Source organism: Aquarana catesbeiana, linkage group LG08, assembly GCF_042186555.1.
Source record: "Aquarana catesbeiana isolate 2022-GZ linkage group LG08, ASM4218655v1, whole genome shotgun sequence".
Classification (NCBI taxonomy): Eukaryota; Metazoa; Chordata; class Amphibia; order Anura; family Ranidae; genus Aquarana; species Aquarana catesbeiana.
In genome coordinates, this window is record NC_133331.1 from 195,263,029 (window position 1) to 195,286,791 (window position 23,763).

Below are 23,763 nucleotides of genomic sequence, written 5' to 3' on the forward strand. Positions count from 1 at the left end.
AGGGGAAAGGAGTACACTAAGGTAAGGGGGGGCACTTATGTAAGGGGAAAGGAATACACTAAGGTAAGGGGGCACTGATGTAAGGGGGGAGGAATACGCTAAGGTAAGGGGGGGCACTGATGTAAGGGGTAAGGAATACACCAAGGTAAGGTGGGGCACTGATGTAAGGGGGAAGGAGTACACTAAGGTAAGGGGGGCACTGATGTAAGGGGGGAGGAATACACCAAGGTAAGGGGGGGGCACTGATGTAAGGGGGGAGGAATACACTAAGGTAAGGGGGGGCACTGATGTAATGGGGGAGGAATACACTAAGGTAAGGGGGGGCACTGATGTAAGGGGGGAGGAATACACTAAGGTAAGGGGGTGCACTGATGTAAGGGGGGAGGAATACACTAAGGTAAGGGGGGGCAATGATGTAAGGGGTAAGGAATACACTAAGGTAAGGGGGGGGGGCACTAATGTAAGGGGGGGAGGAATACACTAAGGTAGGGGGGCACTGATGTAAGAGGGGAGGAATACACTAAGGTAAGGGGGGGGGGCACTACTGTAAAGGGGGAGGAATACACTAAGGTAAGGGGGGGCACTGATGTAAGGGGGGAGGAATACACTAAGGTAAGGGGGCACTGATGTAAGAGGGGAGGAATACACTAAGGTAAGGGGGGGCACTGATGTAAGGGGTAAGGAATACACTAAGGTAAGGGGGCACTGATGTAAGGGGGAAGGAGTACACTAAGGTAAGGGGGGGGCACTGATGTAAGGGGTGAGGAATACATTAAGGTAAGGGGGGCACTGATGTAAGGGGGAAGAAGTACACTAAGGTAAGGGGGGGGGCACTGATGTAAGGGGGGAGGAATACACTAAGGTAAGGGGGGGCAATTATGTAAGGGGGAAGGAATACACTAAGGTAAGGGGGGGCATTGATGTAAGGGGGGGATACACTAAGGTAAGGGGGGGCACTGATGTAAGGAGGAAGGAATACACTAAGGTAAGGGGGGGGGCACTGATGTAAGGGGGAAGGAATACATTAAGGTAAGGGGGTACTGATGTAAGGGGGAAGGAGTACACTAAGGTAAGGGGGGCACTGATGTAAGATGGGAAGGAGTACACTAAGGTAAGGGGGGGCACTAATGTAAGGGGGGAGGAATACACTAAGGTAAGGGGAGGCACTGATGTAAGATGGGAAGGAGTACACTAAGGTAAGGGGGGCACTGATGTAAGATGGGAAGGAGTACACTAAGGTAAGGGGGGCACTGATGTAAGATGGGAAGGAGTACACTAAGGTAAGGGGGGCACTGATGTAAGGGGGGAGGAATACACTAAGGTAAGGGGGGGCACTGATGTAAGATGGGAAGGAGTACACTAAGGTAAGGGGGACACTGATATATAGGGGGGGAGGAATAAACTAAGGTAAGGGGGGGCACTGATGTAAGGGGGGAGGAATACACTAAGGTAAGGGGGGGCACTGATGTAAGGGGGAGGAATACACTAAGGTAAGGAGGGGCACTGATGTAGGGGGGGAAGGAATACACTAAGGTAAGGGGGGGGGCACTGATGTAAGGGGGAAGGAATACACTAAGGTAAGGGGGGCACTGATGTAAGGGGGAAGGAGTACACTAAGGTAAGGGGGCCACTGATGTAAAGGTTTGCCCTTATATCAGTAATCCCCCTCCCCTTAGTGTATTCACTCCATGGAAGATGGTCTTTTCCTGGCGTTATGCTTTAAATCAGTATCCACACAGTTCCCCCTTACATCAGAGTCTGCAGAATCCCCTCTTATATCAGCAACCCCCCCCCCCCCCCATTTCCTTAGTGTATTCACTATGCAGAAGATGGTCTGTTCCTGGCATCCCCCCTTAAAGTGTTACTAAACCCAGGACCTTGCATTCACTATATCTGGTCTCCCACAGTACACAGAAAATGGAAGCGCAATAATTATTTTAGTAAATATAAACTGCTAAATATCTTTTCTCATCAGCAGTACATAGCAGTCTTGTGACTTCTATTATTGTCTGCAGGAAGAGTTTTCATTCTCCTCTGATTGTCCTATGAGGCTGCAGGACCCCTGACCCTCTGTCTGGACAGTGCTGATTGGCCCTATGCTGATCAAGTGCACCCTCCCAAGATAAATAAAACAAACTCTCTAGCAATACACACCAAACAGAGCATGTGCAGAGTGACTCCAAAGGCTCTGTCTTATCATGAGATGGATTGGGAACAGTAAAAGAAGGTGAGGATCCGGGAAGACAGGATCAAACAGCCTTTTTACACAATGCAGAGGATTAGCCCCTTAGGTTCTACAGTGAGTACAATAAGCATGCTTTACTGCATATACAGACTGCTGTTACTGTTGTGGGTTTTGTAACACTTTAAATCAGTATTCACAGAGTTCCCCCTTACATCAGAGTCTACAGGATTCCTCCTTATATCAGCAACATCCCTTTACCTTAGTGTATTCACTCTATGGAGAATTGTCTGTTCCTGGCGTTCCCCCTTAAATCAGTATCTACAGCGTTCCCCTTTACTTTAGAGTCAGCAGGATTCCCCCTTCTATCAGCAACCCCCTAAACTTAGTGTATTCACTCTATGGAGAATGGTCTGTTTCTGACATTCCCCTTTAAATCAGTATCTACAGAGTTCCCCTTTACATCAGTCTGCAGGATTCCCCCTTTCAATGCATGGGGAACTGTGCAGACCATGATGTCAGGGGGAACTGTGCAGACCCTGATGTAAGGGGGAACTCTGTGAACCCTTCTGTAAGGGGGAACTCTGCAGACCCTGATGTAAGGGGGAACTCTGTGAACCCTTCTATAAGGGGGAACTCTGCAGACCCTGATGTAAGGAGGAACTCTGCAGACCCTGATGCAAGGGGGAACTCTGCGGACCCTGATGTAAGGGGGAACTCTGCGGACCCTGATGTAAGGGGGAACTCTGCAGACCCTGATATAAGGGGGAACTCTGTGAACCCTTCTGTAAGGGGGAACTCTGCAGACCCTGATATAAGGAGGAACTCTGCAGACCCTGATGCAAGGGGGAACTCTGAGGACCCTGATGCAAGGGGGAACTCTGTGGACCCCGATGTGAGGGGGAACGCTGTAGACCCTGATGTGAGGGGGAACTCTGTGGACCCCGATGTGAGGGGGAACTCTGTGGACCCCGATGTGAGGGGGAACGCTGTAGACCCTGATGCAAGGGGGAACTCTGCAGATCCTAATGTAAGGGGGAACTCAGCGGACCCTGATGTAAGGGGGAACTCGCAGACCCTGATATAAGAGGGAACGCTGCAGACCCTGATGCAAGGGGGAACTCTGCGGACCCCGATGTAAGGGGGAACTCTGCAGACCCCGATGTAAGGGGGGACTCTGCGGACCCTGATATAAAGAGGAACGCTGCAGACCCTGATGCAAGGGGGAACTCTGTGGACCCTGATGTAAGGGGGGACTCTGCGGACCCTGATATAAAGAGGAACGCTGCAGACCCTGATGCAAGGGGGAACTCTGTGGACCCTGATGTAAGGGGGAACTCGCAGACCCTGATATAAGGCGGAACTCGCAGACCCCGATGTAAGGCGGAACTCGCAGACCCCGATGTAAGGGGGAAATCTGCGGACCCTGATATAAGGGGAAATGCTGCAGACTCTGATATAAGTGGGACTCTGGTGTTTGTAGATTAAATATTGATATTTACACTGAAAATGGCCATTTTGGGTAACTTTTGGAATGGTCAGTAAAAAACTTAGCTCTGTCGGTTAATGGCACTTTGGGAGGTTGGCAGCCCTGGCGCAGGGAGGCGGTGTGAAGGGTTAACAGACATCAGGAGCAGACCTGGAATTTGTGGGAGGGGAAGCACAGATATTCATCAGATGTTAGTTGTGTCTCAATTGGGGAACTTTGGGGTTCTCTCAGAAAATGAGCAATGTGCTGGATGAGTGCGATACATGGGACGTCGCCGGTGATACAGAAGTACTAACACAGCACTTTGTCGGGTAAAGCAGCTGTGATATCTGTAGAGAGTGATGATGTCACTGTGGAGGGTGCGTGATATCACAGTGTATGAAGACAGTGTATGCGGGATCATCCTGGGAACATCTGATCGCTGAGTCTGGCTTCCCCTCACATTCCTCGCCCTCTTCTCCTGTAGGTGACGTCATGCCCGCAGGAATCCCTCTCTCGCTTCCAGGGTTCTCCTTATAAGGCGAACAAGGCGCGTGACGTCACGGGCCGGGATCGGGAGTAGCGTGCCTCCAGTGACTGGCACCGCCCACCGCCAATGGAATGACAGGGAGCGGACAGCGGAGGGGGGTGGGACCTGACGTGCGTGGGAAGGCGGGACTGCAGGACGTCATCCAGCGGCCGGAGTTGGCAGTGTTGTGTGGAAGTGTCCGTAGAGTGGAGGAGAGGAGTGCCCGGTTGCAGAGAGGAGAAGCCGGGTGGGGGAGAGCCGTAGTCTGTCTATACATACAGTCCCGGGAGCAGCACATTCTTCTCCTTAGTGAGGACACACCGTCCGGCCGCCACCATGCCTGTCTTCCACACCAAGACCATCGAGAGTATCCTGGAGCCGGTGGCCCAGCAGATCTCCCACCTGGTCATCATGCATGAGGAGGGCGAGGTAGACGGCAAGGCCATCCCGGAGCTCACCGCACCTGTGGCGGCTGTCCAGGCGGCGGTCAGCAACCTGGTCCGGGTAAGTGACAGCCAATGCACACCTACCTCCAACACCTACTGCAGGGGGATGAATGGGAGCCATCATTATCTCTCTCTCTCTCTCTCTCTCTCTCTCTCTCTCTCTCTCTCTCTCTCTCTCTATATATATATATATATATATATATATATATATATATATCTATCCTTCACAGCAGACCCTGGCCTCAGGAGCTTGCAATCTAACTTTATATATTAGAAGACATCTTATTACAGTGTGGGAGTACCTGGAGGAGACCCACACAAGTCCAGGGAGGACATGCACTCTTATAGGGTGGTGTCCTTGTCAGGACTTGGACCCAGGACCCCGGTGCTAACCTGATGGGGGTCTCTTCCCTGCCTGACCGCCTCTGTACAGTACTAAATCAGCAATGCTGGCGGAACTCCCGCGCATGCATGGTAGTGATGTCATCTGCGCCCAGTCAATGACAGCAGCTGGCCATCCAGATCTGGAAGCTGATCTGAAGTTGTCAGTTCCGGGGACTGGACGCAAGGTGGGTGTAGTTCTGCTTTAGGTTCCATTCACATTTGACAGAATCATGATTCTGTTTGCAATTTCAAAATGCACTACAATTATGCAAGTTCAAGTAGCGTTCCTTTCCATGGCACCTAAAACACGTTGCCGGTTTACTGCGATTGTCATGTCGCATGAAGTGCGTCTCCAAAAAAGGAGCAGGAGCTTCTTTTGGGTGACAAGCTTCGCGCGATGTGATTTGCTGGAAATTATGGCACCTGAACCTGCGTTTTTGTGATCGTTGCGCGTCTTGAGATCGCGAGCAGAATCTCAGCGATTCAGCCCCGGATTCAAAACGCCAAATGTTAATGGAGCCCTAAAGCTGATTTTTACCAATAACAACTTAATAAAAAATGTGTATTCTTTGGCACAAAACATACATTCCACATTAACTAGCTGCCCGCGCTATAGCCGAAAGAAGGCTGCAGCGCTGGCCTTAATTGCCGGGAGGACATCCATGGACGTCCTCCCGAGCAAGCGCAGTCTGCGCGTCCCGCTATGTGATCACAGAGTCTATGAGACTCGGCTGATCGCAGATCAGAGTATGGGGTAGATTCCGGCCCCTTACCACATGATCAGCTGTCAGCCAATGACGGCTGATTACGTGATGTAAACAGAAGCTCGGTAATCTGTATTTTTTTTTTTCCTCACGCTCTCAGCATGAGGGGGAAAAAAAAAGCCGATCACCAGCTTCTGTCAGAGGGCTATCAGTCCCTCACTCAGAAAGATGTGGCTGTGCCCACCAGTGTCACCTGCCAGTGCCCACTGTGCCACGTGCTACCCATTATTGCCACCTATCCTTGTCCATTAGTGCCGCCTATCAGTGCCCATAAGCACAGCCTCATCAGTGAAGGAGAAAAATTACCCGTTTTCAAAATTTTACAACAATCTATGAAACAGTTTTTTTTTTTTTTTTTTTTTTTTAAATTTCGGTCCCTTTTTGTTTTGTTTAGCAACAAATAAAAAACCCAGCAGCAATTAAATACCACCAAAAGAAAGTTCTATCTGTGTGAAAAAAATGGTAAATTAATTTGGGTAAACTGTAGCATGACCGCGCAATTGTCATTCAAAGAGTGACAGTGCTGAAAATTGGTCTGGGTAGGAAGGGGGTTTAAGTGCCCAGTAAGCAAGTGGTTAATAAATATACTACCAAAATTAGTGGGTGCTGTAAATTGCCTCCAGCACTGTTCCCGTTTCTTCTTCCACCATTTTGCTGAAGCCCAGAGCCCCTGAACAGCAGTAAATCATAAAGTGGAACTAAACCTGTCAATTTAACAGTTTCAAAAAACAGTCCCATTCCTGGAATGCCGGGATTGCTAACTGTCACATTCGCTTGTGTCCTCAACCAAACTGTCGAACCACCAAATGGCTGGAGTCATATCTGATATCATGTGCAGCACCATGGCAGTTGCAGAACAAACAGAAGCAGCTTCCTTGGCTGTAATGGTTTGGAGGGTTTAATTCCACTTTACTGCTGTCAGCAGATTGGCCTCGATAAATTTGGCAGTCCCTAAAATTAGAGAGCAACTGAGCATGTGCAGGGCAGGGTGAGACGGCGTATTACTGGATTTTACACAGTATTAGCACTTATGTTTAATGTTGTACATCGCTATACTTGCAAAAGGGACCAGCCTGAAGTGATCTAGCAGGACTTAATTTTCTGACTAAAGTTCCACTTTAACCCCTTGGTGCTAGTCCCTAAGGGGTTTTACATGCTGGGAGGGGCTTAAGGTCATGTGACTGCCATGATTGGCTGTCACATGATCGGAAATCTTCCGATTGCAAGCAGCGATCGGGAGGTTTCCCATAGAGCTGCACAATTAATCGTTAAAAAATCGTGATCTCGATTCACCTCCCCTGACGATCTCTCCTGCAGAGTTTGCCGATTCTTTCATTTAAACAAGTGGAGAGATTATCTGCTCACTCAGCTGTCAAAAGAAAACATCCGGGCAGTCTGCCAAGTTTAGAACTTGAAACATTGTAACTAACTTCCTTCTTAGATCAAAGTGATAAACTTCTCTGTGTAAACAAATAACCTGGGCAATCTGCCAAGTTTTAAACAACTGTAAATGCAGGAAGTTTAACCACTTAAAGTCTAAATCTTTTTCTGACACTTCTTTCTTAAGTTAAAATCAATATTTTTTGCTAAAAAAAATTACTTGGAACCCCCAAACATTAGAGAATATCTATCTGTCTGTCTGTCTGTCTGTCTGTCTGTCTATCTATCTATCTATCTTTAGCAGAGACCCTAGGGAATAAAATGGCAATTGCTGCAATATTTTATGTCACACTGTATTTGCCCAGCGGTCTTTCAAATGCAATTTTTTGGGAAAAAATACACTTCAATAAATTAAAAAAAAAACGAAACAGTAAAGTTAGCACAACTTTTTTGTTTTAATGTGAAGGATGATGTTACGCCGCAAGAATCGTGAGAGAATCGTGATCTATCCTCTAAGCAAAAAAATCGTGATTCTCATTTTAGCCAGAATCGTGCAGCTCTAGTTTCCCATCAGCCGCCGGTTACTGTGCCGGGCACGTGCTCCCTGGGCACAGCGCTGTTTGCACTAATGCACACAAATATGTGGGCGCTCGGCGCCATGGCCTGGCCGCCGAGAGGTCGCATATTTGTGTGCGGCCGGCGCCAAGGAAGTAAGGGAAAGAATAACGTAGAGTGGTGTGGCACATGGTGGGTGTGGCCTCACTGCTGTCAGTGGAAGGGACTTAAAGGGCCGTGCTTAAAGTAGAATGCCAGCCTCAACTTAACCAGTCTTAAATAGAGCTGCACGATTAATCGTTAAAAAATTGCAATCTCAATTCAACCCCCCTCACGATCTCTATGCAGAATTTCCCCGATTCGTTCATGTAACAAGTGTACAGAGTTCTCTGCTCACTCAGCTGTCAAAAAACAAACAAAAAAAAACAGGTAGCCTGCCAAGTTTTTCACAACATTGTCAGCATTGGGAAATAACTATAAACATTGTAATATTTAGTTCTTTAAGGCCCCTTTCACACTATCGGCCTGTTGTCCGCTTTTTAGGTCGATCCAAGCGGGCCGCCCATTGACTTCTAAGGGCAGGCAGATGTCAGCGGAGATATGTCTGCTGACACCTGCCTACCATCCGATCCGGCAAAAGCCGCTCAAAACAGACGGATGGCAATACGTTCGCCATCCGTCCAGTGGATCGGATGAAAACAGACAGGCTGTCTGTTTTTATCTGATCTCCCCATAGAGAACAGTGGGGCTTTGACAGGTCTGTCCCTGCACAGTGAGCGGAGACTAACCTGTCATCCGCCTGCTCAGCGGGGATCAACGGAGCGATCCCTGCTGAGCTAGCGGAGTCCTTTCAGCAGATCCGCCCAAGTGAAAGGGCCTTAGAGATCAAACGGATGAAATTCGGTCTGTAAATGAGGTAAATTTAACCACTTAAAGACTAAACCTTTTTCTGACACTTGTTGCTTACAAGTTAAAATCAGTATTTTTTTTTGCTAGAAAATTACTTTGAACCTCCAAACATACATATTTTTAGCAGCGACCCTAGAGAATAAAATGGCGGTTGTTGCAATATTTTATGTCACACTGTATTTGCACAGCAGGCTTTCAAATGCAATTTTTTTGGGGAAAAAATACACTTCAGTGATTTTGTATAATGTGAAAGATGTTACACTGTGAGAATCTTGATCTTTATTCTAAATCCCCCAACTCCAGTCACCTATGCTGACTAACTTGTGTAACAAAGATGTATATATTTACCTATTCTCAGCCCTTCCTGGTCCAGTCACTTGATCCCCTGTTGTGTTAGCCAGCGGTGGCTGTAGGGGAGAGGAGAGTGCGCTCTGACAGCAGTGGTAAAGCCTGCAGTGGTGATGTCACCCATATGCTCCTATGGCCCATCTGTTGTCGGCACTCCCTCTTCCCCCTGTGGCCAGTGCTGACTGACACAGGGGAACCAGGTCATGTGACTAGACTGCAGCGGGCTGAAAATAGGTAAGTAAACAGATCCTACACAAATTATTCAGCATAAGACCCCTTTGACACTGGAGGCATTTTTCAGGCACTAAAGGGCTAAAAATAGCACCTGAAAAATGCCTCCCCTGCAGCCCCAGTATAAAAGCCCCGAGTGCTTTCACACTGGGGCGCTGTGCTTGCAGGACATTAGAAAAAGTGCTGCAAGCAGCATCTTAAGAGCGGTTTAGGAGCGCTGTATACATCACTCCTCCACTGCCCCTGCCCATTAAAATCAATGGGTAGCGCTCCTTTTCGGGCGCATTTAATCCTTTCTTCGGCTGCTAGCGGGGGTTAAATGTGCCCCCCCCCCAGTGCCTGAAAGGCGCCGCTAACGCACCCACGCTGTCTGTGTGTGTGTGTGTAAGGGGTCTTGGTGTTGGGGGGGGGGACATTTTTAAGACTAATTCAGTTTAGGTTGGAGCTCTACTTTAACGCAGAACTGAAGGCTTCATAAACTTATGAGCAGACAGGCCATTTATTGTAGAAGAGACATGCAATGTTTCTTCTGCAATAAAATACACCCACCTGCTTGCTGTCTTCTGTGGTATGTAAAGTGAGCTGTGCAGGAGTCGCGCCATCCCACACTGGCCAATAAAGATGTCTGAAGATCAGCACCTGAAGGAATCGGGGAGAAGATGCTGACCCCCCCCAGCAAGGGACCCTTCACAGGCTTTGATCTGTTGGAGAAGAGGTAAGTATTGTGGCTTTAGTTCCATATAATAGAGAAGTATGGACTTATGAGGAAAAAAAAATGATACTCACCTAGGTGGATGGAATATCGATCTGGTGCTGCATCTGCCCCCTGCTGGTTCTGCAGTGATAATTTAGCGATCAAACACCATTCAGTTCCCCCCTCCACCTTGAGCAGAGAGCCGGTGTTCTGCCGAGAAAGTTCCACTCGGCGGATAAGGACCCCCTCTACTGCGCAGGCGCTGCGCCTGCGCAGTAGGATCCGGCGGAAATAGCCGAAGGGGAATAGGTCCAAATCAGCTGTAGATGGCGCTTGTAAGAGGGCCCCTCGCGGGCTCGCTTCGCTCGCCTCGCTTCAGGCACGGCCTCGCTGCGCTCGGCTCTTTTAGATTCCCCCTCTAGGTCCAGGCGCCGTGTATAGCTGATTGTGGATTTTGAGCTTCGGCTATCTCCGGCAGCTGTTACTAGTTGGTACTGCGCAGGCGCTGCGCCTGCGCAGTACAGGGGGGAACTTATTCGGCAAGACACCGGGACCGTCAGTCAGCAGCTCTCTGCTTTCTCCTCCAGCGCTCACTCCAGCTGTGGAGGGGGCTGGGGGGGGCGGGCTCAGGATCTCAGCAGATCACTGAGAGGCTGAGCTAGCCGCTGGCCCAGGCATCTGGGTGGATCCCGACTACATGGTCAGGATCTTTTCAGAACTGGGACCAGCTCTGTGACTTCAGCTGACAGCAGACTTCAGCCTGCGTTCTGCTGAAAACTTATCTAAGTTTACTCCTTTGACCTACAGGAGAAGTACATACAAAAAAAGGTTTGGCTATCCTTCTCCTTTAAGTAGGACCTGAGCCTACTCGCTGTATACACACTTGTGCCATAGTCCTTTATACCTATAGGATAGGGTTTTATTACTGTGTCACAAGTGAGAATATGTGCTTTTCTGCACACAGAATATAGACAAAGATGTTGCACTTTGAGCCTAATTTAAAGAAGAACTTACTTTTAAAAAGTAAAGGACTTCTTAGCAATCCGCAGCTGTTGAGACAAATGCTTTTATGAGGGGTAAGTAATGTAGATTATAGCATATGGAGTGCAGGGGTCAGGAGTACACACTGTACAGAGTGCACTGGTCAGAAGTATGTCCTGTACAGCCCAGTATTCATACTGCAGTGGTTTGAATATGTAATGTACAGTATCTATAAGTATTCAAGATACAATAATAAAAGTTCTTTACTGCACAGGATGGAGAGTATGGCCAGGAGTATGTAATGCACATTGTACATGACATAATCTTGACTGCTGCAATTTGTATGCAGTGTCGTGCGTTGAATACTTCTGACCACTATCCTTGTATACTGCACTATACAATATATAAATACTGACCCATGCTCTTTACACGAGGCCGTATGTTACATACCCCTGACCACTGCACTCTGTAAGCTGTGATGTATGTTATAGTCCCTACTGATCAACTCTGTTTGCTGAGGTGTACTTTGCACACACTTGATTGCTGCACTCCAAGCATACAGAGTTGAGGATTATGTGTTAAAGCCCCGCATACAGGGTGAGGTTGTCAGGAGTATGTACTATACAACCCTGTGGTTTCATAGGTGCCTGGTGCTAGCAAACCCCTGGCCACTAATATATTTCTAGTGCTTGTAACCTCCACCTGTCTGTATTTCATATATATCACATCAGTGTTAGAGGCAACAACATGACCATTTGATTGAAGGGAATTATGAGGCAGGAAGCAAACTGTGTGTAAAGAGGATATTACTCCATGCGTTGTTACTTTGAATTTGCATAACCTCTGATAACCTGATGATTATCTTTTACATTTTATCTATACTGTATCTTGTAACAGACAGCCGCTTCTGAAGGAAATTAAATACAGTGCTTGTAAAAGAATTCAGTTAGTGTATGTACAGTCAAAAGCTTTTTTTTTTTTTTTTTTTTTTTCATGGTTCTAAGGTATGCAAGGGTTAAAACCCCTATCAGGTTAGTTTTTGTCCATCTGGAGAGATTTCCCTTCACTTCCTGTCCTGGAAAGTGAAGGTGATTCCCATCCTAGAGATTTGTCACAGGAACGCGTGTCCCCCATAGCAGGATTTTCCCTCCCCTCAGATTTTGAATATCTCATCCTTTTCTGTGTGAATGACCGTGGTCATTAGGACAAATACAGAAGTTTACCAAAAATATAAATATTGATATACAGCCTCATGCTACATAACTAAGCTCCATTTCATGCTGAATAAACTACATTTTTAATCTATCTTAAATAGAAAACTATCCTGTAGATAGATTTTTACTTCAAAAGCAATTTATTAAGATAAATTTAATAAAAATCCAAAAACGCTGATTTAAAAAAAAAAATCTTTTTTTTTTTTTTTTTTTAAATCATCAATTTTTATCCACCCCGGTTTGTATTTACAAAGTGAGGACTTTGCAGTTCAGCTTCATAGGAGTGAGTTGGTCTGTTTACCCCCAAGTTTTGGAAGTCGCAGTATTTATACTAATGGTGTATTTTGTTTTCTAGTTCCCTGCAGAAAATATGCACACATGATCATTGGTACTATACTTGTTCATAAACATCCGATGGGGTGAATATTGTATGTCTCCGTCATCAATCACCATGTCAGTTGGAAGCTGTTTCCTTTGGTGGTGTCATTCATGTGTGCAGATCATGTTGCATATACTGCATTTCATTTCAAGACTTGAATACAAGTCGAATATGTGAATACAATTCTGCGCTGATTTTTGTTTTATTTCTTCTATTTACAGTTGTTGAAAAAATCCACCATACTAACAAAGCTTTTTAAGCTGCTTGTATAACTATACAGTCTGGTACCTGAATGTACTATTAACAGCATTGCAGAGCTCCTTAAGAGGCCAGATAGCCAGGACACTATTGCACCCTTTCTCAACCTTGTTGTGATATAGGAATACAAATTGTGGTGTACTTGGTGTATTTGACTATCGGCCAGCTATGGCTGTTTAAAGTGTCACGCAACCTACATCATAAAAACCTATCAATACATGCTGTTCATACTCGGTCACTATGAGATTTGTTTTCTGTTTTCTGCAAAAAACCTGATCCTGCTGCTTTTTATCTCCACCTTCTGTTTAATGTCCCCAATTCAACTAGGGATTTTGCAGCTGTGGTGGTAACTTTGCACATGCTCTGTTTTCAGTGTGTTTCCATGATGACCATTTCCTCCCTATGACATCTGAGCAGCCTATGTCACATGTAGGCGTATACACAGTGGTAAATGACAGCCCACTCCCTCCCATGCCAGCTAAACACAATAGGGGTGGAATATTACATGTACATGCTTCACCTCCCTCTTATTCTAAGACAGTCTGAAGGGGCGTGACCCAGCCTGTGACTAGCAGAAATCCACCTACACCATGTTATTAACACAAACTAATAAAGATTTGATTTCAAATATATATTTGTATGACAGTATATTAATTATTTAATTTTACTCTGTATTCCAAAGGCTGTTTCTTTTTTTTTTTATTTTGAACGTGTGACCTGCAGCAGAGGACTAGAAGCTTCTCCTGCTTCTGTTTCCCTGCAGATAGGCTGGAAAAGAACTGGGTCATGTGACAGCTGTATATAAGTTAATTTTTTTTTTTAAATAAAATAATTAGTGCCATAATTCAAATACAGAAATAGAAGGGACAATGTAAATAAACATTGTGTGTTTAGTATCACTTTAGCTATTTTATTTCCAGTCGTAATAATAATAATAATAATAATAATATAAATTAGAATAAATATTATGTCCACAAAATAAATGCAGATAGTGAAAAGTGCAATGTTCCTTCCCATTGGTGGTCGGTGGAAAAATGCCCACTTTATAAGACAGTCCGGAGAAAAGTTCCCTATTACATGTCGGTAAGTGAAATGGCCCTTTACATTAGTCATCAACCTAGTGTCTTAGTTTGGTAGTGTTTACATTGGTGGTCAGTGCGATGGTCCCTTACATTGGTTGTCAGTGAAGAATAGTCCTCTTAGATTGGTGATTAGTGGGAGAGTAAGTAACAGAACGTCTCATTACGTTGGTGGTCAGCAGGAAAAATGCCCTCTTATGCGCCTTTCACATGGGTGGTCCGATTGGGTCCACCTGTCTGTTTTTTTTTTTTTTAGGCGGACCTGATCGCACCCTCCATTCTCCTCTATGGTGGTGGATGTAAACAGACTTGTGTCGGTTTACATCCACCTACTTCCAATCCGCCAAAAACAAATGAAAGGGCATCTGTTCTCTTCCATCTGGGCGGATCGGATCAGAGGGCAGTCAAGTGTTATCAGACAGCTGGTCTGTTTACATCTGACTTCTGATATAGCAGAGTGGGCTGTGTCCATGTCCGCTCTGCATAAGAGGAGTGGACATGGATCTATCATTCGCCTCCACTCTAATTAGCAGGGGATCAGCAGACAGATCCCCCACTGAGCAAGTAAAGGCCTCCCTATGTGGAAGGGGCCTTACAGATAGCTGAAAAGAGCATTGGTGTCGGTAATGATTTATCTGTAAGAGCCCTTTCACACTGGGGCGGGCGGCGGCGGTAAAGTGCTGCTATTGTAAGCGGCGCTTTACCGTCAGTATGCGGCCGCTAGCGGGGCAGTTTTACCCCCCGCTAGCGGCCGAGAAATGGTTAAAAACCACCGCAAAGCGCCTCTGCAGAGGCGCTTTGCCGGCAGTATAGCCGCGCCGTCCCATTGATTTCAATGGGCAGGAGCGGTGAAGGAGCGGTATACACTCCGCTCTATCACCGCTCCGAAGATGCTGCTAGCAGGACTTTTTTTACCGTCCTGCCAGCGCATCTCTCCAGTGTGAAAGCCCTCGGGGCTTTCACACTGGAATGAAAGCAGCGGCACTTTCGGGTCGGTTTGCAGGCGCTATTATTAGCGCAATAGCGCCTGCAAACCGCCCCAGTGTGAAAGGACCCTAAGAAATTGCTCTGTGCTCTAGGAACTTCTAGCAACCTCTGGAAGAACCCTAGGATTCCGCAGAACCCTGATTGCGAAAAGCTTCCCTAATATGTTAACATTGACTTCATTCCTGATGTCAGTTCCTAACCCTGCCTCCTGTACGTAATGATTGGTATGTGAGGCTGTCTATTATCCCTATTGGCCAGTAGGGAAGCATGGGGGTTGTGGGCAGGAGGTTTAGGATATGTTTTGGTATGTGTTGCTTCATAGAAATATTTAAAGTTTAATGTATGTCTCAACATCAATGCGGGTTTAATTACCTGTAGATCAATATCTGATCCCATCAGATCTATACTAGCGTCCCCAGCAGTTTAGGGTTCCCAAAAACGCAGGGTTAGCGGGATCAGCCCAGATACCTGCTAGCACCTGCGTTTTGCCCCTACGCCCAGCCCAGCCCACTCAAGTGCAGTATCGATCGATCACTGTCACTTACAAAACACTAAACGCATAACTGCAGCATTCGCAGTCAGGCCTGATCCCTGCGATCGCTAACAGTTTTTTTGGTAGCATTTTGGTGAACTGGCAAGCACCAGCGGCCTAGTACACCCCGGTCGTAGTCAAACCAGCACTGCAGTAACACTTGGTGATGTGGCGAGTCCCATAAGTGCAGTTCAAGCTGGTGAGGTGGCAAGCACAAGTAGTGTCCCGCTGCCACCAAGAAGAAGACAAACAGGCTAGTCGTGCCCATAATGCCCTTCCTGCTGCATTCGCCAATCCTAATAATTGGGAACCCACCACTTCTGCAGTACCCGTACTTCCCCCATTCACATCCCCAACCAAATGCAGTCGGCTGCATGAGAGGCCTTTTCTTTATGTCCTCCCGAGTACCCCTACCCAACGAACCCCCCGAAAAAAGATGTCGTGTCTGCAGCAAGCGTGGATATAGGCGTGACACCCACTATTATTGTCCCTCCTGTCCTGACAATCCTGGTCTTTGCATTGGTGAATGTTTTGAACGCTACCATTCACTAGTTGAGTATTAGCGTAGGGTACAGCATTCCACAGACTAGGCACACTTTCACAGGGTCTCCCAAGATGCCATCGCATTTTGAGAGACCCGAACCTGGAACCGGTTACAGTTATAAAAGTTAGTTACAAAAAAAAAGTGTAAAAAAAAAAAACACATAAAAATATATAAAATAAAAAAAAATAGTTGTTTTATTGTTCTCTCTCTCTCTATTCTCTCTCTATTGTTCTGCTCTTTTTTACTGTATTCTATTCTGCAATGTTTTATTGTTATTATGTTTATCATGTTTGCTTTTCAGGTATGCAATTTTTTATACTTTATCATTTACTGTGTTTTATTGTTAACCATTTTTTTGTACGGGTATGCAATTCACGACTTTGAGTGGTTATACCAGAATGATGCCTGCAGGTTTAGGTATCATCTTGGTATCATTCTTTTCAGCCAGCGGTCGGCTTTCATGTAAAAGCAATCCTAGTGGCTAATTAGCCTCTAGACTGCTTTTACAAGCAGTGGGAGGGAATGCCCCCCCCCCCACCGTCTTCCGTGTTTTTCTCTGGCTCTCCTGTGCCAACAGGGAACCTGAGAATGCAGCCGGTGATTCAGCCAGCTGACCATAGAGCTGATCAGAGACCAGAGTGGCTCCAAACATCTCTATGGCCTAAAAAAAACGGAAGCTACGAGCATTTCATGACTTAGATTTCGCCGGATGTAAACAGCGCCATTGGGAAAGCATTTTATCACACCGATCTTGGTGTGGTCAGATGCTTTGAGGGCAGAGGAGAGATCTAGGGTCTAATAGACCCCATTTTTTTCAAAAAAGAGTACCTGTCACTACCTATTGCTATCATAGGGGATATTTACATTCCCTGGGATAACAATAAAAATGATTAAAAAAAAAAAAAAAAAAATGAACGGAACAGTTTAAAAATAAGATAAAAAAGCAAAAAAATAATAAAGGGGAAAAAGAAAAAAAAAAAGCACCCCCTGTCCCCCCCTGCTCTCGCGCTAAAGCGAACGCAAGCGTCGGTCTGGCGTCAAATGTAAACAGCAATTGCACCATGCATGTGAGGTATCACCGCGAAGGCCAGATCGAGGGCAGTAATTTTAGCAGTAGACCACCTCTGTAAATCTAAATTGGTAACCTGTAAAGGCTTTTAAAAATGTTTTTATTTTGTTGCCACTGCACGTTTGTGCGCAATTTTAAAGCATGTCATGTTTGGTATCCATGTACTCGGCCTAAGATCATCTTTTTTTATTTCATCAAACATTTGGGCAATATAGTGTGTTTTAGTGCATTAAAATTTTAAAGTGTGTTTTTTTTCCCCCAAAAATGCATTTGAAAAATCGCTGCGCAAATACTGTGTGAAAAAAAAAAAAAAATGAAACGCCCACTATTTTAATCTGTAGGGCATTTGCTTTAAAAAAATATATAATGTTTGGGGGTTCAAAGTAATTTTCTTGCAAAAAAAAATTATCACAAATCACAAAAAGTGTCAGAAAGGGCTTTGTCTTTAAGTGGTTAGAAGAGTGGGTGATGTGTGACATAAGCTTCTAAATGTTGTGCATAAAATGCCAGGACAGTTCAAAACCCCCCCAAATGACCTCATTTTGGAAAGTAGACACCCCAAGCTATTTGCTGAGAGGCATGTCGAGTCCATGGAATATTTTATATTGTGACACAAGTTGCGGGAAAAAGACAAAAATATTTTTTTTTTGCACAAAGTTGTCACTAAATGATATATTGCTCAAACATGCCATGGGAATATGTGAAATTACACCCCAAAATACATTGTGTTGCTTCTCCTGAGTACGGGGATACCACATGTGTGGGACTTTTTGGGAGCCCTGCCTATCACAGTTTCGGAGGCCATGGAATGCCCAGGTGGCACAAACCCCCCCAAATTACCCTATTTTGGAAAGTAGACACCCCAAGCTATTTGCTGAGAGGTATAGTGAGTATTTTGCAGACCTCACTTTTTGTCACAAAGTTTTGAAAATTGAAAAAAGAAAAAAAAATTTTTTTTTTCTTGTCTGTCTTCATTTTCAAAAACAAATGAGAGCTGCAAAATACTCACCATGCCTCTCAGCAAATAGCTTGGGGTGTCTACTTTCCAAAATGGGGTCATTTGGGGGGGGTTGTGCCACCTGGGCATTCCATGGCCTCCGAAACTGTGATAGGCAGTGAAGAGTGAAATCAAAAATTTACCCCCTTAGAAATCCTGAAGGCGGTGATTGGTTTTCGGGGCCCCGTACGCGGCTAGGGTCCTAAAAAGTCTCACACGTGGTATCCCCATACTCAGGAGAAGCAGATAAATGTATTTTGGGGTGAAATTCCACATATGCCCATGGCCTGTGTGAGCAATATATCATTTAGGCCCCTTTCACACTGAGGCGGTTTGCAGGCAGTATTGCGCTAAAAATACCGCCTGCAAACCGCCCCTAAACAGCCTCCGCTGTTTGTTCAGTGTGAAAGCCCGAGGGCTTTCACACTGAAGCGGTGCGCTGGCAGGACGGTGAAAAAAGTCCTGCAAACAGCTTCTTTGGAGCGGTGAAGGAGCGGTGTATTCACCGCTCCTAAACCGCTCCTGCCCATTGAAATCAATGGGACAGCGCGGCTATACCGCGGCTATAGCCGCGCTGTACGAGGGATTTTAACCCTTTTTCGGCCGCCAGCGGGGGTTAAAACCGCACCGCTAGCGGCCGAATACCGCTGCAAGAACGACGGTACAGCAGCACTAAAAATAGCGCTGTTGTACCGCCGACGCCCCCACCGCCCCAGTGTGAAAGGGGCCTTAGTGACAACTTTTTGTAATTTTTTTTTTTTTTTTGTCATTATTCAATCACTTGGGACAAAAAAAAATTAATATTCAATGGGCTCAACATGCCTCTTAGCAATTTCCTTGGGGTGTCTACTTTCCAAAATGGGGTCATTTGTGGGGGGTTTGTACTGCCCTGCCATTTTAGCACCTCAAGAAATGACATAGGCAGTCATAAATTAAAAGCTGTGTAAATTACAGAAAATTTACCCTAGTTTGTAGACGCTATAACTTTTGCGCAAACCAATAAATATACGCTTATTGACATTTTTTTTTACCAAAGACATGTGGCCGAATACATTTTGGCCTAAATGTATGACTAAAATTGAGTTTATTGGATTTTTTTTATAACAAAAAGTAGAAAATGTCATTTTTTTTTTTTTTCAAAATTTTCGGTCTTTTTCCGTTTTATAGCGCAAAAAATAAAAACTGCAGAGTTGATCAAATAACATGAAAAGAAAGCTCTATTTGTGGGAAGAAAAGGACGCAAATTTCGTTCGGGTACAGCATTGCATGACCGCACAATTAGCAGTTAAAGCGACGCAGTGCCGAATTGTAAAAAGTGCTCTGGTCAGGAAGAGGGTAAATCCTTCTGGGGCTGAAGTGGTTAAAAAGCCAGTTGCCTGGATACATGCAGATAAGTCAGAGGGATGTCAGAATTTGTTGCGTATTACTGCTAATCACCATGGCAGCCAGAAGACTAGCATTTTCCGATGGAGTCCACAATTTCCCCTCGCATATTCTGCTAAGCACGTTTCCTTTCATAAGTTTAGGGAACATAAACTTTAATTGACAAAAGCAGAAGGTGCAGGTTGTACTTTTAAAGGAGAAGTCTGGGCTCTACTTCTGAGAAGTTGCACTTAGTTATGCATTCAGCCGGTCCAGACTCTGGAGGGATCCCGACTTTAATGTCGGGATCCATTAGATGCTAAACCGGCAGCTGCCTCGGGCTCTCAGCGGCTCTCACCCCCTCCACAGCCCGGAACTCCAGTGAGTACTAGAGGTGCAGATCAGAGAGCTGATGATTGACAGTTGCTGTCTTTCTGCTCACTGAAGACCAAGAACTGAGCGATCATCAATCTTTGATCGCTCAGTTCTCTGTCTTAGAGTGGGCGGGGGACAGATGCAGCATTGCAAGAACGATTTTTGATTTTTTTTTTAAAATCCCCTACTTCTCTTTTAAGCAATCTGACTACTTGGTTCCTGTAATTTCTTTCACACACCAAGGTGTGGTGTGTGTGTGGTTTTTTTTTTTTTTTTTTCCTTTGATGTCAAGTAGTGTGGCTTGTGTATCTTCATATGATCAGTATAATTATGTGGAATGTGCATTGCATTGGTTTCCTAGCTTGTAACTAAGAAATAATGAAAAAAATACTCCCAGTCTCAGTCCTGCTGAAGAATGTTGGAGAATGTCATAAATCCCCATCCTCTATGTATTATGAGGGAGGTTTGAACTGCCCAGCAGCTGGCCTGGTCCCTACAGACATTTGTTACCAGCTGTAGTGTATGTGTCATGGGAGAGGAGGGCTGTGCTTTCCTGCAAAGAGGAAATGTTGGCTTATTCAAATTCCATTACAATTGGTCTGTTAAATGTTACAATTGGATTAGCCTGGAGGCATTTACTGCAGAGCTACAATAGTGATCTACAAATCAAAATCACTGAATGCTATTCTAACAAGCTCACTTTCTCTTCCCCTCTCGCTGCTCCGGTTTTCTTAGTTCAGGCTCTATGTGTAATCTGAGTGCAATTCTATCTGGTCCCTGTTCTTTGTCACATCCACTTGGTCTGCATGGATACTTCTTATTCTGATCAAACAGTCCAGATCCATGTCTTCTCATACTGGAATACAAGCTGTAGTTCCATAGCTGGGTAGTAATCATAAGGCAGAGGGCCAAATGCAACCTCCCAGCCTCTAGATTAGTCATATAGTCCTGGCCTGGAGAAGATAAAAGCCAAAACTGTGTGGTCATAATTCCTTGTATAGTATTGTTCCTTCAGTTAACTGTTAGCAAAGGCTGTGCATGTGTTCACATGTCCTTTTATACCTTTTTTTTTTTTTAAAGTTGCCTTTTTGTTAACTTAATTCCTTAAAAAGCGCACCAAAGATGCACTTTTCATTGAAGTCAATGGGAAATGCACCAAAAAATGCACGCAGGGTTCGTTTTTTAGGTGCATTTTTGGGGTCACTATGCTGGTTAAGGAGCAGGCGTTTGCTGGCATCCTTAAAGCGGAATTCCACTCGTTTTTCAGTTTATTAAAAGTCAGCAGCTACAAAAAGTGTAGCTGCTGACTTTTAATAAACAGACACTCACCTGTCCCACGGTCCAGCGATGCAGCCGCCCGAAGCCTTACTCCTCTCCGCGGCGACGTCATTGCAAGTGTGGGCACCCAGCTGTGACAGCTTGCAGCTTTACAGCCGGGTGCGCACTGCGCTCTCCTAGTGACCAGGCAATCTTCTGTGACGTGTCCCAGATGATTGCAGAGAGGGAGGGGCCGCCTAGGAGGAGAGGAGGAGTTTCCTAGGCGGCCAAGCGACGCAAGGAGGAAGTGGGACAGGAAGTACCTGTCAAAACCAGGTACCCACTTTCACCCCCCCCCCCCAAAAAAAAAAAAATGACATGCCAATTGTGGCATGTAAGGGCGAGGAGTACTTAAAGCGGAAGTTCCACTTTTGGTGGAACTCCCCAGTGGAATAGCTGGTTGCTGGATTCCTTAAAGCCGGGCAACATTCGGCCCGAGTGTACAGCACCCGGTCCAACAGAAGCCAGACGAACATGCTGGTAAACCAGCAGCTGACTGACTCCTGATCAGCGCTCTCAGCCAATGGCTGACAGGTACTCCATAAAAAGTACCTGTCACTGCTTATTACTGTCACCAGGGATGTTTACCTTCCTTGTGACTGCAATAAAAGTGATAAAAAAAAAAAATTAAAAGGACAGTGTAAAAATAAAAACTTTAAATGTACAGAATATCGACACCTGATATCAGCTAACAGCCTGAAAGGCAGCCAAAAAACGATATCGGTCGACCCGTACAGGCTCCACAGAGAAAGGCAGATGTGTTATGTCCTCTAGTATGTATGCTGCTATATATATTAAAGTTAACTGCAAAAGTTTGATAACACTTTAAATCAGTTAATATAAGTAAAACCTGTTTTAGAAAGTGCCTAAAACCGAACAATGATAAGCAGATTAAAGTGAAATATCATTTTGCATGTGTCCATGTCTAATTGAATTAGCTTCCGTTGTTTAGCCTCTTATTACAAGCTGTGTTCCTGATATGGCTGGATAGTGGATATTTTCTCAGCCAGTTAGAGATGTAGGATGCAGCTATAAAACCTAAAAGAGGTGCCTTCCCATCCTGGCTCATATCGCCTTCTAAATGTGGCCACACAGGACAGCTCTAGACTGACTGGAGACAGGGCAGCTGTAGGACCGGTGTCATATTGCCACCCGCCGACTCCCATTCCACTTTTCACACACTGCTCTGTTTATCTGGGAATCTTAATATTCGAAATCTTTAGGATGCCTGCTCCGCTTATAGTTCTAGGTACAGTTTATGAGCAAACCAGCGAGCTGTGACTTGTGTTGTCATACTTACAATCATGTCACTTGTATGATGGCTTGTGTCAGCTGTGATGTCATCATGTCACTTGTATGATGGCTTGTGTCAGCTGTGATGTCATCATGTCACTTCTGTGATGGCTTGTGTCAGCTGTGATGTCATCATGTCACTTCTGTGATGGCTTGTGTCAGCTGTGATGTCATCATGTCACTTCTGTGATGGCTTGTGTCAGCTGTGATGTCATCATGTCACTTCTGTGATGGCTTTTGTCAGCTGTGATGTCATCATGTCACTGTGAACCGATTTTCATAAGATTGAAGGGGCTGTGTCATGAAACACAAGACTGGTGTGATGGGACTTTGAGGTCGATGTCACACAAGCAGGATGGCCTTCCACTTTCCACCTCTATAGCTTTCTCGCTAGCCTGGAATTCTCCCTCAATAGCTGGGGGATATATGGAATATATGGGGGGGGACACAGTGAGGTAGTGACTCTATAAAACAGGTAAGCATTCTCTAAAGCTGACCATACATGTATAGAAAGTCATTGGTAAAAGTGTTTGATAAGCCAGATTGTTCATCTTTAGAAACGTTAGTGGGCGCATTTAGATTCTCGAAATGCAAAGTTTTATGCCAAAATAAAAATCTGTCATGTCAGAATTTTGTTTGGTAATCAAACGATTTTCTAAACAGTAGGGAAATCGTAAATAGTTTGGAAAAACCTACAGTGCATGTGCATTGATCGACAAAAAATGCACCCTTCTTTTATCTTGTTAAAGATCGATATATCAACAAGTGTGGAAAACTACAATGATGGTGTAAACACACAGTTTGATGGATCTTTATCAAAAACGAAGGTTTTTTTCAAACGATTTTCTATCCATGTATAGCCAGCTTTAGTGATTTTGTCACTCGCAACAGGATCGCTCCTGTGACAAGGCCCTGAGGGAAGAGGCTATTTCTTGATTTGTGTTTCCTGATATACAGTTTGCTAGTTCTGAAGAAGTAATGCTAAACCTATTCACAAAGGGCTCGTTCACGTGACCATACATACAGCATGTAGTTGTACTCATGTGTGCAGTATATAAATCGTTGCGCCCATTCAGACATCTGCACCTGGCAGCATATTAGCAGTGTAAATAAAAAAAAAAAAGACACCGCTGCTTCCAGGGTCATGAATTTCAACATTACTTGCACGTGGACGGCTCACGGAGTGGAAGTAAACTTCCCTGGTTTGTTTGTGCCTATAATAAGGCTTACCTATAGGTACTGCAAAAATCTCCAGAACTTGCACCGTTGAGGAGATATTTACTGTATACACCGCCGATGATGTCATCAGTGCATCCGCTTTGAAGGGACGGCTGCTCGTGCCATTTCTTCAGAACCCTGTGCCCTGACTGGCGTCTCCTGTGCGGGAGTGACGCCATGCGGTTCCGGGCAGTCAGAGTTGGAGTCTGCGGACCTGGAAGTAAGACGGGAGAAGATGGATGCGGCCTCCAGCAAAGACAACGCAGGC

General features: G+C 45.3%; 1 protein-coding gene across 2 annotated transcripts in view; it reads left to right on the forward strand.

Annotated features, from left to right (window-relative positions):
* The first annotated feature begins 4,281 nt into the window (after positions 1-4,281).
* Positions 4,282-23,763, forward strand: part of VCL (vinculin) — a 126,801-nt gene continuing 107,319 nt past the window's right edge. For both annotated transcript variants that reach the window (XM_073596757.1, XM_073596758.1), the window contains exon 1: positions 4,282-4,683. In XM_073596757.1, the coding sequence (XP_073452858.1) occupies positions 4,516-4,683 (168 nt within the window). In that variant the 5' untranslated portion in view covers positions 4,282-4,515. The remainder of the gene's footprint in view (positions 4,684-23,763) is intronic.